The sequence below is a fragment of the Crocodylus siamensis genome, chromosome 6, assembly GCF_052110815.1.
Source record: "Crocodylus siamensis isolate JL-2025a chromosome 6, ASM5211081v1, whole genome shotgun sequence".
Lineage (NCBI taxonomy): Eukaryota > Metazoa > Chordata > Crocodylia > Crocodylidae > Crocodylus > Crocodylus siamensis.
This window is the reverse complement of record NC_143400.1, coordinates 9504219-9520382: the sequence shown is the minus strand read 5'-3', so window position 1 is coordinate 9520382 and position 16164 is coordinate 9504219. Positions and strand designations below refer to the sequence as shown.

Genomic DNA, 16164 nt, shown 5'->3' with positions numbered 1-16164 from the left:
TAAGAAGGAGCTGGAGAAAGAGGCCTGAGGATTTTTTCTCCTCCTCTTCCCCTCCCCGCCACCCCCCAAAACCAGGAGGCGTCAGGAAAAAGTTTACATCTCCAGTTCAGAAAAGGGGGGATGAGTCTTTCAGCGCTGGGGGAACAGGCGCACGCTCTCCGGCAGACAAGAGGAGGGATGCTTGCCCCGGGGTTTGAGGACCATCTTGACCATGGTTCAGCAACGGGTCTTGGGGCGACTGAAGAGGCCAGGCCTGGAGGCACAGGCCCGGCTGCAAGGCCCCGGGAGCAGGCCGAGGGCCGGGATTTCTGCTTGGAAATGGATCGCGTGGGATGAAGGGAGCGGAGTTCTTGCTCTTGAACTGTGCTGATGTACCTTTAGTCTGTGTGTGTGTACATGCATACCTACGCAGCACATACGTACACGCATGCATACAACATACGCAGACACACGAGCCAGGCGGAAGCCCTGACCCCTCCCAGCCGTGACGCTGCAGCTCCGGAGCCCCACCCCCGCCCAGCCGCGGCCCCTTTAAGAGCCCGCGCGACACCGCCCTGACGTCATGACGCTCTGCGGCAACGTCGCGCGTCCCTTCAGCCCGCAGTGACAACAACAAGGAAGTGAGTGGAGCCGCCGGCCCGAACTGACGCGCAGCGACCCGGCCGCAGCCCCGCCGCCATGAACAGCAAAGGTGCGGCCCGGGCAGCGCCCCCCGCCCCTTGAAGGCCCGCGTCACCGCTGGGCCGCGCCGCGCCGCGCCGGGCGGGGGGTGCCGCCAATGGGAGCGCGGCGGGGGGCGGGGGTTCGGGTCTCCATGGCGCTGCGCGCCTCGGCCTGGCCCTTAACCCCTTCCCTGCTGTGGGGGGCGATGGGGGGGCCTCGCGGGGGTGGGGGGCGCCAGGCCCCGTCACGGGTGCACTTGGCCTTGGTGCTGCCGCCGCCAGCCCCTGGGCTCGCCCACGGCCCCTAGAGGAGAGCAGCCCTGCAGTCACAGCACATGTGTGCACACTGGTTACAGCCTGTACAGAACACACGCATGTATGTATGTGCATGCACACAACCACACGCTCATTAAAACCTATATAGAATTCCCACATCCACGCGTGCACACACACTTGTTCTCACACGCCCACATGCACACACGCATTACAACCTGTACAGAATTCACACGTGCACACACATACACCCGTGTGAGTGCTCAGGTGCCAGTGTTGTTCGGCGGCACCGCAGAGGTTAAAGGTGTTGGTGTGGAACCTGCCATGAGTGTGGGGGCAGGATGGCGAGTCCCCGTCTGACCCAACCTGTTGACCTAGACGCGACGGCCCTTTGCCCGCTGCGGGGCTGGGCGCAGGGTGCTGTGCAGAGGCATGCTGGGGTTCGCACAACAAACCCCCTTGCCCCCCCTTCACCCTGCCCTGGACTCCATATGGATGACAGTGCTGCTTTTTGGCAATTTATGTTTCACGAGTGGCCTTTAAACAAAAACAAAGGCTGGAAAGGAGCTGTCAGTGGCTCACTGAAGTCGGGTCTCTCTGTGGTTGCATACACCGAGTAGGTAAAGAAGCTGCTCTTAAACACATGATGGCAGCGGGGTTAAGGGAAAAAAAAAATTATTGGAAAATAGAGCATAGTGTCAACTGCACTCAGAACTGGGCAGCAGTGACTTCAAAACTTAATGGCGCTATTAATTATTACCTCCCATCAGCCTTTGCTTGCAGATTTACTCATGTCTACAACTGCTCTTGTCCATACATGAAGGTGCACGTCACAATAGTGGTCTATCAACCCTCATTCCGTAAAAGTTAAAAGGGTAAGAGGTTGGTGGGTGCCTTGGTTGTGCTGGGGTGTATCGGTGTTTTTCTAGCTTCAGGCCTCCTCTTTCCTGAAGAAACCCAGTCTCGCCTTTGGGAGCTCAGCTTTTCCGTGACTTGAGGCAGATGGGGCTAGTTTCGCGTCGTATAATGTTAGCATTGTGAACAGATGCTCCGGGGGGTTGCATATATGATGCAACACATCCGTAGCTGCAAACGGATCCATACGTAGCATAGTTGATGCCCTGCTATCTGTGCTACTTGTAGGAGAGTGAGTCAGCTTGAAGTCCAAACAGTGAAGTGCCAGCTTAGAAAAATGTGGTTTGTTAGTAAACTTTCCACAGGAAGTTGCTTAACTTTTTTTTTAACCTGCTTCCTTGTGAAGGACTGTAACCACTAGCTACCTCTTGCTTTCAGTTCTGACTGAAGTAGCTGTATTGGTCGAGAGCGAACGGGCTCTGTGGCTGGGAATTGCATGGGGGTATCTGTTGGTGCATGACTAACACCTCCAGGGTTAACGATCTCTAGCAATCCTGCTTGAAAAAACTGCAGAGGAAGGGGCTTTCCATGAACTCACCCACTCTGTCTGATGTCTGTAAGGGTAAAACTGTTAACACCAGCTGTATTCTTCTGTCTCTCAGGTCAATACCCAACACAGCCTTCCTACCCAGTCCAGCCCCCTGGTAATCCTCCAGTGTATCCACAGACCATGCCTCTTCCTCAGCCGCCACCGTACACTGATGCGCCTCCTGCTTACTCAGAGGTATAGGGCATGGCCCTTTTCTTTCTTTTGCTGTTGCACCTTTTTCTTCCCTCCAGCCTCCCATTTTGAGCAATTAACAAATGACAACTCATTGCCTGTATTTCAGGCAGCTTGGAACACCTTTCACCTCATAGAACTAGAGCAGCAAGCGATCTCAGCTGATGATTGCTAAATGATTGCTCATTGACAAAGCCAGTGAGACCTCTGTGCCAAAGTGCATGTGTACATGCTCACTTGGTGACCAAACCAGGGTGCTATTTGGGCATTTCCTCCTGCAGATCCTGAATTGGCCCACTCTTAAAAGGCAGAAACTTCTTTCAGAGCTTCCCACAAAGTGGCTGCTATGGTGCAAAAGCAAAGTAGAGGGTCTGACTAGAGGGTGTTGTGCCTTGACCTCCCATAAACTGAACAAACTTCTCTTTTGAAGTGATGGAGCTATCTGTGCAGCTGATTGAGCTGCTAAGCCTTTATCACATTATCAGCACTTTGAGGAAGCATCTGAGGAAATGGCTTTGGAGCAAGGAATATCTCTTCCAATGCACTTGTGTTCTTTTTCTTTTTTTTTTTTTTTTCTTCAGCTCTATCGGCCAAGCTTTGTGCCTCCAGGGCCTGCCACCGTGCCCACCATGTCTGCTGCCTATCCTGGTACTTCTCTGTTCCTGCCTGTGGCACAGTCTGTGGCTGTGGGACCCATAGGCTCCTCCGTTCCGATGGCGTACTACCCTGTGGGCCCTGTCTATCCCCCAGGCTCAGCGGTTCTAGTCGAGGGTGGCTTTGATGCTGGAGCGCGGTTTGGAGCTGGTGCCACTACTAATATCCCTGTAAGTATGAGCATACCACAGAAACCCTGTGTGTCACTTTCAGAGCTGCTCAGTAAAGCTGGCAGTCAGGGGCAAGACAACAGTCCTTAAGTCTTCAACACCAGGCATTTTCTCATAAGCATTTAGGCATAATTTCATGAGCGGCTTCATGGAAGTTTCGAGAGAGAGTAGACAGACACTTGATTGGGGTGGCTTAGCTGGGGATGATCTGGAACAGGGGGCTGGACTAGATGATCTCATGAAATCCCTTCCAGCCCTGCTTTCCTATGATCTTATAATTGGCTGCAAACTGAGTGCTGGTGTTTGGCTCCCTGTGCTGTAAGATGCATCTTGTACTCTGGCTGTTCTCCATTATGCTTGGAGATGGATGAGAAGCCAAGTCTGCATTAAGTCCTTCCTCTTCCACTGCCTTTACTGGTTCCTTGCCTTTCTTGTTCCCAGTTCAAACGGAGTGCTTAAGGTGCTTTCCATCACTTCTGGTTGCTTGTGGTCACAGTTAAGTAGTCATTGAAGGCTGTCCTCTCTGCTGTGCTCGTGCAAAAGGGAGCATCTTCATTGCGATCCAAGATGTCGTCTTTGCTAGGCTGGATGACCACTGTAGTCTTTGCCTCAGAGATCCTCTTAACTCTTTTTCTCGCTCTCTCTCTCTCTTGTCTTGCAGCCCCCACCTCCTGGCTGCCCTCCCAATGCAGCCCAGCTGGCAGTCATGCAGGGTGCCAATGTGTTGGTGACGCAACGGAAGGGGAACTTCTTTCTGGGGGGCTCAGATGGTGGCTACACTATTTGGTGAACAATCAAGTCAAACAAAAAAAGGGGGCGTGAGGGGGGTGGGGGGAGGGGGCTTCATTTGTGTAAGGAAAGACATCACATACTGTCAGCACTTCTCACCATGTAACTGCTTTAGTCATATTAACCTGAAGTTGCAGTTTAGACACATACTGGGTGAGGCATCCTCTTGATGCCCATCCCTTCAGGCACTTTGAGTCCTTTCAAACCATGTCATGGTAGCAGTGCCTCTATTCACCCGGGGTTAAATCATGAAATGAACGTGAGCTAAGGAGCCCCACAGATCTTCTTTTTAATTCCACTGGAGTAAATACTGTAGCACTGTCTTTTTTGGCTTTATTAATCAGCTAGGTATGAATTTGGCTATGGGGGCGGGAAAGGGTTAGGAAAGAAACCTGGCTTCCACATCTAATCCATGCAGACCTGTCTCAACTCTATGGCCTGGCAGTAGGGTTGAGAGATGCGTGTTGTGTTTCCTCTTCTATAGAATCTGTGGATAGAAAGCCAGTCATATTAATTTTTCCCTGGAGGGCCCATAGTCGGACATATAGGGCTTTTTTCCTTCCTCACTTCCTAGGAGAAGGGATCCCTTGAAGCACTCTGTGCTCACATTTGCTCTTCATTTCTCTCCAGGAAGGTGTACAGCTAGAGTGTACCATGGGGCGTTCTTTTATACACTCCAAGGAATCTTGGACTTTGCACATTTAAGAATCTAATCAAAGCCGTGCTTTGGTGCCAGAAACACAATGCAACTCATGTTTAAACATTTCATTAAATGCTATCTAGACTTTTAAAAACTACAAGCTTAGCAACATTTTTGTTTCTGTTTTAGAGCAACCTGGTGTCTTGACAGCAAAATTCCTTAAGGGGATTTAGTCAGAACAGAGAGACAGGTGGTTTCCATCTGCACTGAGGTGTGTTGCAGTTGTCAGTCAGCACACAAATTTCCTTGCTTGTTTGGGTTGTTTTAGGAATGCATACTTAACAAAAAAAAAATGGCTTGGGTACAGTGAAGTCTTATTAGGGTTAAGAAATATTTCAGGGATCCTCTATCTTTTGGGTTTTTGTTTTATGAAGAAAAAAAAAATCAGATTTGAATATATTTTATCTTGAGGTTTCAGTTTATTCTAAGTCTGTGTATTGTGTATATGTTGTGTTTAACCATTTAACTGACTGTTATGGAAGTTCAGCATTAAGTCTTTCTCTCTGTACACACTGTGGTGCACTTAACTTGTGGATTTTTTATACTAAAAAAAAAAAGTAGAATAAAGACTATTTTGAAAATTTGAATAAAGTGCCAAAGTTGCATTAGACCTCACAAAACACTAGGCTATTGCACAGCTTTCTTCAAGGCCTGCTTCCTCTTGCTTGCCTTTTTGCAAATCACCTCTGTAGGTAGATCTTGTACAAGGGAAAGCTAAACTTGAAACGGGAGTGAAAGACTGGGGTGGGAGGAGAGAGAACAGGACTTGCTGAGCTCTTCACAAAGCTTCGTATCCAAACTTGGTGAGAGAAGTGAACAGAGAAAATGACGGACTGACTTGTGGCTGTCCCAAAAATGTGTTCTTGGTAAGCAAAGTAGGGTCAAGTTAAAATACAAAGTGCAGTGCATTTGCAGAGTTCGGTTCCGTTTGCTGGAAATGGTTGTACTACTGTAGAAGATGGGTCCACTGTAACCTCAGGGCACACCCAAGTCTTTTAGCCTGGTTCAGCCAAGACACTCCAGTTTAGTTACTTTTATTATAGTGCTGCTTAAGGGCCAAAGAACGCAGCTGCATTGTTTTAGAGTCTTGGGCACCAGGGGGTATGCCTGTGTTGCAGTGATTGCAGCATGATTAGGTCTTCCCAGGCTGACTTACTGCTGCTGTTACCCAGGCTAGCTAGATGAAAGGATCTGCCTGTGCACGTTTCAGTGTGTAGTATGTATATAGTAGGCTTCAAGGGGCTGCTAGGCCATGCTGAAACTGGTGCTGCTGTATGTTTGCCATTGCCTGAGCTAGCATGAGTATACCTTTCTTTATGCATATGCATACGTGGCTGTGTAGATATACCCAACAAAACACCTGTGAGGTGGAAAAGGCATTTTAACACAAGCAGAATGAACGGTAATGATAGCAGCCAGCTGAGTTCCACCGTTTCTTCTGAAAAAAGAATGCCTTATCCTGGAGTTAGCTTCATCCATTTTAGAAAAGAATTGACACAAGGAATGAATTGTTAACAAGGGCAGCTCTCCCATAATGTTTGTTCTCAAGTCCTGGGCAGGGTTTTGCCACGCAAGTCTGAGGTGCTCTGCCCAAGCACGAGGGTCTGGTCTACTCGCTATCTAGTTGAAGGTGAAATAATGGTTTAGAGCTGGCTTTACTGACATGTGGGCATCTCAACTCCACACCAGTTTACACCGCCAGGTGGCAGCAGTGCTCGCTTCTCACCAGCCCCCTGGGGAAGCGCTTTGGAAGTAACAAGAGGAGGGTTTGCTCTCAGAGCTTTCTGTGTCAAGGACAATGGGCTTTGTGCGGCAGGGTCTGATTAATAAGCAGGGCAGAGGCTCCCTTTGCTCAACCTTCGCTCCTCAATGCTGCTAAGGAAGAGACTGGCAACAGAGATTGCACCCACGTAGGGAGATTTTTTTTTAGCCCTTGGAGTTAACTGTCCCCTGTTTAGGAATCTAAATGCCATTGGGTTTTTGTCTCATTTGAGGGAAGTGGCACAGTCCCAGGAGTGGGGCAGTGAAGGGAGTTCTGGGTTCTGCCCCCAACTCTGCTACTACCTTGCAACATCTTCTTGTCCTTTGAGCTTCAGTTTGGTAGGAGCAGAAATGCTCTTACCCCATTGCACCCTTAATCTGTGGATGCTACTTTAAGCACATCAGTTTGGCCCTTAATCCATTCCACCATCCCTTGGAGCAACTGAGGAGAGAAACACAAACAAGCTGTATAGACATCTGGCCAATCAGCTGTATTGCAAGTCATGGAAAAGGAAGTGCCAACCACCAGCTATTTCTGCTACTATCAAGTGTCCTCCCCATCCTGTTCATCTCTCATTACAGTGGTGATACTGGCTTTCCATTAGCAGTCTGTGCAGTAGAACTATGATCAAGGCTAGTAGTCACCCATTACACTTTTCTTTCCTTGATCAAGTTAATAAATTAAGGAAGAGAAAAAGTCTTTCAGATCCAGAGTCTGGGAGGGCCTGGGCACATTGGCATCAAAGCTGAGAACAGCTTAGAAGCTGAAAGGAATCAAATGAAATACTCTTCCTTTTCTCCTTTGGGAGGCACATTCTCCATCTGTACTGACGCATCAGGCTCTGTGTTTGATTGTTCATAGGTGAGGTAAGTGCCTTTATTCTTGTATAGGTACACGATGATCACTATCAGGACAGTCAGGAGGGTGATGAAAACCACAGTGATGACACCTTCCGAGGAGGAGGGAAAAATTGGATGAAAGAAGGGTTGCACAGTTAATTCGTAGGTCCTTCTTACCATTGTTACCCTAAGCAGCTAAACTAAAATGACCTGGGCTATCACCACACTTTCATGTTATCCTTCAGATTCCCCTTAAAGAGGACTTGTGAGATATTAAAACTCCTCTCTCTGGAAGAACTTAGTTGCTATCAGCTGGATAATAGTGACCTTTTTCCCATCTCTTAAATTATCATCATCAAATCCTCACTGATATGAGCTGTCACTGCCAGCATATATATCTGAAAGCAATCTCCGAAGGGCTGTGTTAGGAACTGCTCAATTCGGGGGTTGCAATTAAGCCCGTTGCTGTAGCAGAAATATTAGTTTTTCCCCCCGGAATCAAGATGGTTTCTGCTGCACTGACTATATAAGGGATTAAGGGAAGGGTGGGCAAAATGCGGCCCACCAGGCCACTCTATCTGGCCTGCGGGGCCCATAAAAATTTAGAAAATTAATATTTCTCTGCCTCTGGCTGCCTGTCGTGCAGCCCTTGATGACTTGCCAAAACTCAGTAACTGGCCCTCTGCCCGAAATAATGCCCACCCCTGGATTAAGGCCAGGAGTGCTTTACCTAGAAGCACAGACTGGTGTCTAGCGGGCCAGTGTGGCTCAGAGACCAGAGTGATTGCCTATGCACTGCTTGGGATCAAGGAAGCCTTAAGTTTACAGTGGTAATAACACATTACTTGCAATGACAGCCACATTAACTTCTTCTTGGAGAGCTGGTGTATACATCCTCTTCATAAATGGGGTGGTTAGGTCCTCTTCCTCTTCATTGTGCCAGGTATTGAATGAAGAACAGAGGGGGAGGAGAGAAAGGAGAAGAATGTGAGTGAGGCTGTAATGGATCTTCAAGGTACTTAAAATGGACCCATCTTTGGAGGGGCTCAATTATATTGGTGTATTCTGGTCTCCCACTAGGACCTGCTTACACCAAACCACTCTCAAAAGAGAGCGATGGCTGGAAACCAGGAAGCAACAGGCAGTTCAGGCCACCTCCTGGGGATGTCAGTGGCACAAAACGCCTATTAGGATCTCCAAGTTTTCCTCCATTTAAGACCGTGGTGCTTGGTCCTCCAGGTGGGACAGGTTTAGCATTCAACATTATGAAACTGGGCTGTTTCCTGCATGGCACTGTATGGACAGCAGCAGCATCCAGGAAAACAGCAATGAGCAGTTCTGTTCTGAAGTCTTTTGTAAGCAGTAGGGGGGATGTTGCAGTGTAGACACCCACCTCCTTCTGCTGCAGCCACTGCTGTCTCCAGCTGATGTGGGCCCAGAGGGAGCCCTAGAGCTGCTCCAGTGGTGGCTGCAGTTGTGTGGGATGCCAACAACAGTGGAACTGCCAGGGTCCTCCTCCCTGTCCCTTGCTGGCTGGGAGCAGGCACTGCAAGGAAGAACCTATACACCACCACCACCACTGTCTGAATGACGTAGGCGTGAAGGGAGCTCCAGAGCTGCAGGGAGCAGCTGCATGGGCAGCTGGGTTTGGCCAGGGCAGCGATGGTGGCACTCAGGTTCCTCCTTCCAGCAGCTGTTCCTGGTCAGCTGGGGACAGTCGGAGGAGTGGGGTGGCCAGGAAGTGCTTTCTACCTGAAATCAGTTCTCCTGGATAAATTTGGTTTGAGGAATGGGTGTCTTTTCACATAGGGGAATTGCAAGAGGTATTTCACATGGTGGGGGGGAGTGGGGGGAAACCCAGAAAACAACAGATATAAGCTGCATGCAGCTGTTCATTTATATGAATGAGTTTGTTTGCATTCACACATCTCTCTACCATCAGGCTAATATTAACTCCTGTCTCCCCTGTTAGGGTGTTGGGTTTTGTATCATACAAGATGCTTTTCTTCTGAGAGCTACAATACCAAGCCATGAATTATTGATTCCTGACTCGGCATATGCAATCTGTCAAGGTTTTGTACATTTCATACCTGTATTTAACGGAAGTGTTGGATCAACTTCCATGACATCTGCTTGAGCTGTGCCACTGTGCTCTGTCTTTCAAATTGAAGCGTTAGTATCTTCAAGCACTACATGAGGGAAGGGGGACGGAGGGAGAGAAAAAAGCAAGGAAAATAATATTAAATGAGAGAATTAACTTGTTGTTTATTCATGTTAAGCTACTGATTCCAGTGAGCTAGGTATGGCAGGAACACAGGACTTGCCCTGCCGGAAAATAAGCAAAAACTCAAATCTAATTTAGTGCAGACATCACCTGAAATAGATAGGAAAGGCCAAAGCAAGAACATGCTAAGGCAAGCGGAGATTAGGGAAGCATTTGCTATTGTGTATCTTTAAGCCAGTCCTGCCCTGCCCGGAGGACAACATCCTGATACTTAAGTAGTGAAATAGGGAAACCATGTGCATTTTTTTCCAGTTGGTTCTTAGATTTGATTTAATGAGCCTGTAAAGAAATGTAGTCCTTCAAAAAGGCTTCCATGTAGCAACCAGTAAAATCCTGGTAAATGCTCCACAAGAAAATGCTTTTCTTTATGTCACCAAAGCAGACGCATCAAGGCTACAATGTCCAGCCCTTAGATTTGAGCCATGCAGGGTCTGATTTGATGGTTACCAATTTCCCAGCTATGGAAATGCTCAGATGGGCATCCAAAACAGGAGGGAATTTGGAAAGTGTTGGCCAGCACGATTTGTCCCAGGTCACATAGGCTAGAGTTCCCAGGCCCAGACTCAAGTGACTAGACTTGAATACTCTTGATTTCCATTTGCCTTTTGACCAAACCGGCAGGGATTTCAACTATTCCCCCCCCACACACACTTTTTTTGGAAAATGCAGGTGTGTCCAAACTGGAATATGTCAGTTCCATCAAAACTTCATGAAGGTTTTTATAGTTGGAGGAGTTTCCCTGTGCACAGATTATCTAGGTTTAACTTCTAAACCAGGGACAGCAGGGATTGAACAAGGTCTCCTGTATGTCTCAGGCGTGACGTAACCTTTGGGCTACAGGCAGCTCGTCCTAGGTCGGGAAGTGTTAGTCTCGCTCCGCTTTGCTTTTGTTTTCTGGTGGAATAGTCTCTGTGTCATCCAGCTGTGGAGCAAGGAAACATTTCTGAAGATCTCAACAAGTTTTAAGGGACAGGAAAACCAGTTCCTGCCCAGCTGTACTTTGTGCAGCAACCTCACAACAATGGGCTATTAATAGTCCACACCCAGAGAAGGATGCATATATGGAGTATGTGTGTGTACATGTGCGGTGGGAACATGGGAACTCAGGTGGGAATATGTGGACTCCGATAACATGATCACATCATTTGTCATTATTTTGTCGCAAATGGGCTCCTTTTTAGTAATTGTCCTGGGGACACTCAGTGAACACTGTTCATTTATTTCTAAAGCTGCTTTTGCTCAGCTGACAATCCTGGAATGAAAGAAGCCCCGATGTGCAAGGTGACTGGGTAAGTAGGCTTGCCTGCCTTATCACATCCCGCTATGCTGTTTTGTCTTGTGCAGTCCAGGCGCCTGCCTCATTTGGTGAAGTGGTTGCACCTAGCGTCCGCGCTGCCCTTTGCCAAGTCTAGAAACGTGCTCGAAGGAACCAGCAAGCTGCTTCCTCCCAGACCAAAGTGCTGCAGTCTTGTCCTTCTGCAAAGACCCTCCCAAACATTTGTCAAATAACCATGCAATATGTTCCCATCTCCATAGTTTCAACAGCAGCTGCAGTGCAATTCAGGCAGGACCTTGTGTATTTTACTAGGCAGGGCTTTGCTGAAGGCACACAGACTTTGGAACAAGATGCACCATGCAAAAGCGGTTGCAATAACACAGCAACAGTTCCTTTCCCTTCCTCACCAGCGACCTGGCAACTGCTCTGTCCAGAAACAGCCCACTGGGGAGCAGGCTTCAACAGAGCGGCTCAGCACCAGCCCATCTAGGTCAGTGCAGTTGATCCTCTTAACAGCATTGTTCTTTGCATTTAAAAACACCTTGTTACATTAAGAGAGTCGTCTTAAGGCAACGGAGCAAGGCTCAACTATTGCATTATTTATTGAAATGGAAAATACTTTGGATCCAAATTCATTTTTGCTATTTATGCTCCAAGTTTGTGCTTCTCTCACTGAGAAGATACAGCCTTGCCTATCCCAGCCTGCTGGCATGTTGTGCCCACCTGCCATTCCTTCATTTCCTATCCCAAAGCAGTGATTCTCAACTAGGGTGCCAGGGTACTCTGGAGTGCCATGAAATCCTTTCAGGGGTGCTGCAGAGCACTGAGCCGTATCAGTACAGAGAGACGTGCAAACATCTACGCATGATTCATGAGATAAATCCAGAGATTTCAAATAGGAATCTATGGGGTCAAATACATCCTACCCTGCTGGGGGTCTTTCTGAGCGCTTTGCAACAGAAAAATTAGTATTTTTCCATAGTCAAAAAATGGGTAAAAGCCCAACAGCTGGTGTGTTCCGAGGGGGCCCAAGTCCAACAAAACAGGGTGGGGGGGCCTTGAGTCTCAAAAGGTTGCAGGCCACTGACTTAATGCAGTGGGGACCAACCTTGTTGGCAGGCATGCCAGAAATTAGCCCCGCACCCTCCCCTAGTGCCGTTCTGATCCCCTTCCCCTGCCCAATCTGCTGCTCTGCTTTCTGCTCCCTGCCCCACCTGAACTGTCTGACGTGCCACGCGCTGCACAGAAGTTGCCTTTGCCACTTGTGGCGTGCGGGCTGCTGGTTGGCCACCCCTGCCCTAATGCTATTGAGCTAGGGCTATTAAGTGCCACCATGGTACAAATTGGCCTGTGCATCCATGAAACAACACCTCATGCTGGAGTCGCAGCTGAGCAGGGGGAAGCAGCTTGTGCGTGAGCAGTTGTTTCTCTCAGACAAGCACGGGCAGGGGGGGATAGAGCTCTCCCACCCCCTTCTCCTTCCCAAAATGCAGCAGTCAGCAGGTCCCAGCAGACATGAAATGGGAAGTAGCCCCTGCTGAAACACAGGGAGGGCAGGTCCCTTCCCTGTGCTGCCAAACCAAAACAGGGCACTCTGACTCTGAGTCACAGATCAGCCTAGCTTCCTGCAGCCTCTCCCTAGGGTCCAGTAGCAATGGGCTTGATTTAGACAATGCAAATAAATGGGTCAGATTCACTTAATTATGGCAGTTTTACCGTCCTCACCAGATCTCAGCTTTTATTGCTGTGCCCAACAGCATGGGCTATCGCTGCAATACTGAGCTGCAATCCCGGCAAAGGAGTTCCCTGAATCGCACCCAGAACCCCTGTCTGTTGAATACAAGACGTGGAGCTTGTGACAGCAATCCCTTTTGCAAATGCTAGTGCCTGAATTGTGGCTCTGACACTGGGTGAAGCTGCTGTAACGATGCTTGAATCCAGTTAGAGACCTTTTCCTAGTTTGACAGTCATAATGTGTCAGCCGGGGAAGTTCAGGCAGACAGCAAGTGACCAAGAAAGTCAGAGGGGGACAGGCTTTCCCAAGCTAATTGCTGCTTTTAAGCCAGGAGCATTTGCCTGCAGTCAGCACGTAGGTCCTAAGGTGTAGTGTTGTAAGGCATAGCATCTCCAAGGTGTCAGCTTCTAAATGGATGAAAGCTCACATTGAGAGTGAAAATTGGGTATTTCAACAGCCACCAGCAAACCACTCAGTATGATTAAGGCTGGCCCAGACCCGGGTATCCTGCATTGGAGAGGTTATATCACATCATTTCTACATAACCATAGCACAGCGCTGGGACCTGTCCAGCTAAGCACCGAAGCATGAGCACAAAACACAATATACAACTACAACCGCCAACCGCCACTCGCCCAAGGAATGGAGTGACCCAGGAGTCACTGCGACCTGCCAAACACCGGTGTTGCAGCAAGAGGCTGCAAAGAGGGAATAAACCTCAAACAGCAGCAATCAAAGCAAAGGTCCCAGTGCCTACAAAGGCAGGGGGAAGCCAGGCGCTGCCAAGTTCACCCTTCCTCGCTGTACCTGGGTATCAAAGTGTGATGCCCTTAAGGCCTGGGAATAAAGAGTGACTGGATGTAATAAACTCAGCGAGGGGCCTCTGCAAAGCGTTTATGCTCCCAGCTTGCTGGCTACAGCATGAGCTGCCCTGGGAAGGTGGAGGGGTGGGCGAAGTATCAGAGACATATAAAGGATTCAGCTACAAAGCTGAACAGCTGAGGGGTGTTTACCCTGCCAGGGGGTTGGAAGCCAATGGGTCTCTGCAGAGCTCCAGTCCCGCGTGGGGCTACTCACGTGCACGTGGGTTGGAAGGTCAGGCCCTGGCAGGACAAGCTGCCGGCTGCTCTGGTCATCCAGCTGCCGGAGCTTGCAAGTCTAGTGCTGTTCCTCTGGCCTCAGCGCTGATTGGGTGCATTTCCACGGTGACTCACTTCCCTGACACACCACTGGGTATTTTCTTCTCTGTGTGTGCTTTTAAAGTGACACGGTGTGGCAGGGAAAGCCTCCAGTCTCGCTCCCTGGAGCTGCCCGGCACTGCCCAGCTCCCCTGGTCCTGGCCGATCCTCGGGCAATGAGGTGCAATGAGACCCAGGCAGGTTGTGCTTATCAAGGCTTTAGAGATGGGTGCTTTCGGGGCTCCACGCAGCAAGGGGTGAGGCAGACTGAACCCCTTCAGCACTGTCTCTTAGTGGCATGGCCAGCCTAGACTGAGAGGGATCCCTTCTGTGGATAGGAGTGCGAGGAGTGTTTCATCTCCCAGTCCACGTTACCATTGACCTTTGCCAAGAGCGTTATATTAAGGAAAGTGGTTGCTTATATGTACTGCAATAGTAGCTAGGAACCACAGCAAGAGACCTCTAGTACTTACCTGGCAAGGGAGGTGGATTCTGGTCTAGGTGGTTTTACTGACCTGGCAGGGGAGATCCCCTTCTTCTTGGCCTTGCATGTCTTGGTGCGGTTGAGGGTGGAGACCTGTCCCTTGCACTGCGGGCTGGCTGACCCCTGCCAGAGTCTGTAATGCCTCCAATGGGAGGATTTCAGCTACACAATTTATGGTGATGGGGGTTTGCTCTCAGGCTTTCTCTACAGCTTGCTCCTTTGGCCTTTTGGCTTGGGGCAAGTGTGATTAGGGGGCATCTGAACTCCAAGGCCTCCGGGCTTGGGACTTGCATGTAGGATGCCTGCCATGGATTTGGGATTATCTGAAACCCCGGGATGAGAAGTCTGGGAGGGAGGACACTTGCTGGTGGTAGCACCACACCGACTTGAATGACAGCTCTGCTCAGTCAATAGAAGTCAGACCTGATTTGGCAGATTTGGCCTAAGACATGAAATTTCAAAAAAATCTAGTGCAACACTTGCCTTTCCTAAACCATCACAGAGAGAGGCTGCCTATAAGCCTCCGAGGCAGAAGATACTACAGCTTCTTGGAGCAGGGCCCCATCCATATCTGGGTCTGTGAAGGGAGTTTTCCTTAAGCGTTCCCAGAGATAACTGTTCTTCTGGCATGGTTTAGCACCTGCTGAGGTGTTGGGGCTTAAAGCCCACTTTATGGCAACAGGAGGTGCCTTTCTAGTTTGCTCTTGTGGCCATATGGCTGAGAGCAGGTGAAACTTGGGGGTATCTGAGCCCCAAGCCTCCAGGTTTGGGCCTGCTCATCGGATGCCTGCCAAAAGACTTCGGAAACATCTGAAGCCCCTGGCGGGGTTAGGGTTAGGGTTAGGGTGAGCACGATTCTCCCTCACCTCTTCTTTCCCCATTCTGCAGACCCAGTCTTTCACTTCCCGGGGATGCCTGCATCACAATTCCCCGGTGCTTGCTAGAGGCTTTTCTGGACCCTGCCCCGTTCCAGTCCAGAGGCAGGGCCCGGGTACGAGCCGCCTGGGCGGCTGTTCCACAAAGAAGCCTTCAAGCCGAGTGGGAGCGGACGGGTGAGCTGTGTTTTGCCTTCCCCCTCATCCCACTGCTGCCAACACATCGTACAAGTTCAACTGCAGGGAAGGGCTGAGGCTTGTGCACCGTTTGCAGAAGCCAGCACCAGGCAGGTTTAGGAGCCTGCTTTTCAGCGGCGTTCAGCAGCCAGCAGCTCGTGCTGGGCCTCAAGCAGTAAACGAGCAGTTTGACGCTAGGTGGGCAATCAGATTCCACCTCCAGCGACCCCCTTCCCCCAGCCACCTGCGGTCAGTCTTTTCCTAGCCGCCCAGGTCACACCCCGGCGTGGGGCTGGGTTTGAAGCAGACCGACATGCCAGAAGGTCCCCACTGAGGCTGTGGGGCTACGTGTGTTGTAAAGCAGACTGAAGGCAGAGCCACATTGAGAAGGAGCTGTGATAAGACCCCCCCCCGTCCCTTGTCCTTACCTGCCACCACCGACAGAGCCAAACAGTCCACGCAGCACGAGGCAGCATGCAGGGTTTTCACCCGTCCCAGAGCCGCTGAGCTGATGGTGTCTGACTCTAGGCGTTCCCTTCCCTCCTCACCTTTCCAGTTTTGCTGCCTTAATGATAAAGGCACAGTCATCAGAAAGCCCTTTCCTGGTTAACTCTTTGTGGGCAGGTAAGAGATGCGGCAGAATCCACAAGCCGCTAGACCAGCAAGACCT

At 49.8% G+C, this 16164-nt stretch overlaps 2 protein-coding genes across 5 annotated transcripts; one reads left to right on the top strand and one right to left on the bottom strand.

Moving 5' to 3' along the window:
* Positions 1-510: 510 nt before the first annotated feature.
* DAZAP2 (DAZ associated protein 2) lies at positions 511-4310 on the top strand. 2 transcript variants are annotated; one of them, XM_090051370.1, is made up of 4 exons: positions 511-620; positions 2453-2574; positions 3153-3395; positions 4057-4310. In XM_090051370.1, the coding sequence occupies exons 2-4, from the start codon at positions 2521-2523 to the stop codon at positions 4183-4185; spliced, it is 426 nt and encodes a 141-aa protein (XP_089907496.1). In that variant the 5' UTR covers positions 511-620; positions 2453-2520; the 3' UTR covers positions 4186-4310. The 2 variants fall into 2 exon arrangements, with proteins under 2 accessions (XP_089907496.1, XP_089907495.1); XM_090051369.1 differs by having other exon boundaries at positions 541-691; positions 4057-4307.
* Positions 4311-4362: 52 nt separating this feature from the next.
* SMAGP (small cell adhesion glycoprotein) lies at positions 4363-16015 on the bottom strand. 3 transcript variants are annotated; one of them, XM_090051371.1, is made up of 4 exons: positions 15923-16015; positions 9576-9674; positions 8331-8414; positions 4363-7595 (listed from the first exon to the last, which is right to left on the bottom strand). In XM_090051371.1, the coding sequence occupies exons 2-4, from the start codon at positions 9607-9609 to the stop codon at positions 7420-7422; spliced, it is 294 nt and encodes a 97-aa protein (XP_089907497.1). In that variant the 5' UTR covers positions 9610-9674; positions 15923-16015; the 3' UTR covers positions 4363-7419. The 3 variants fall into 3 exon arrangements, with proteins under 3 accessions (XP_089907497.1, XP_089907499.1, XP_089907498.1); XM_090051373.1 differs by lacking the exon at positions 15923-16015 and adding an exon at positions 13794-15720; XM_090051372.1 differs by lacking the exon at positions 15923-16015 and adding an exon at positions 13858-15719.
* Between the last annotated feature and the right edge of the window lie 149 nt (positions 16016-16164).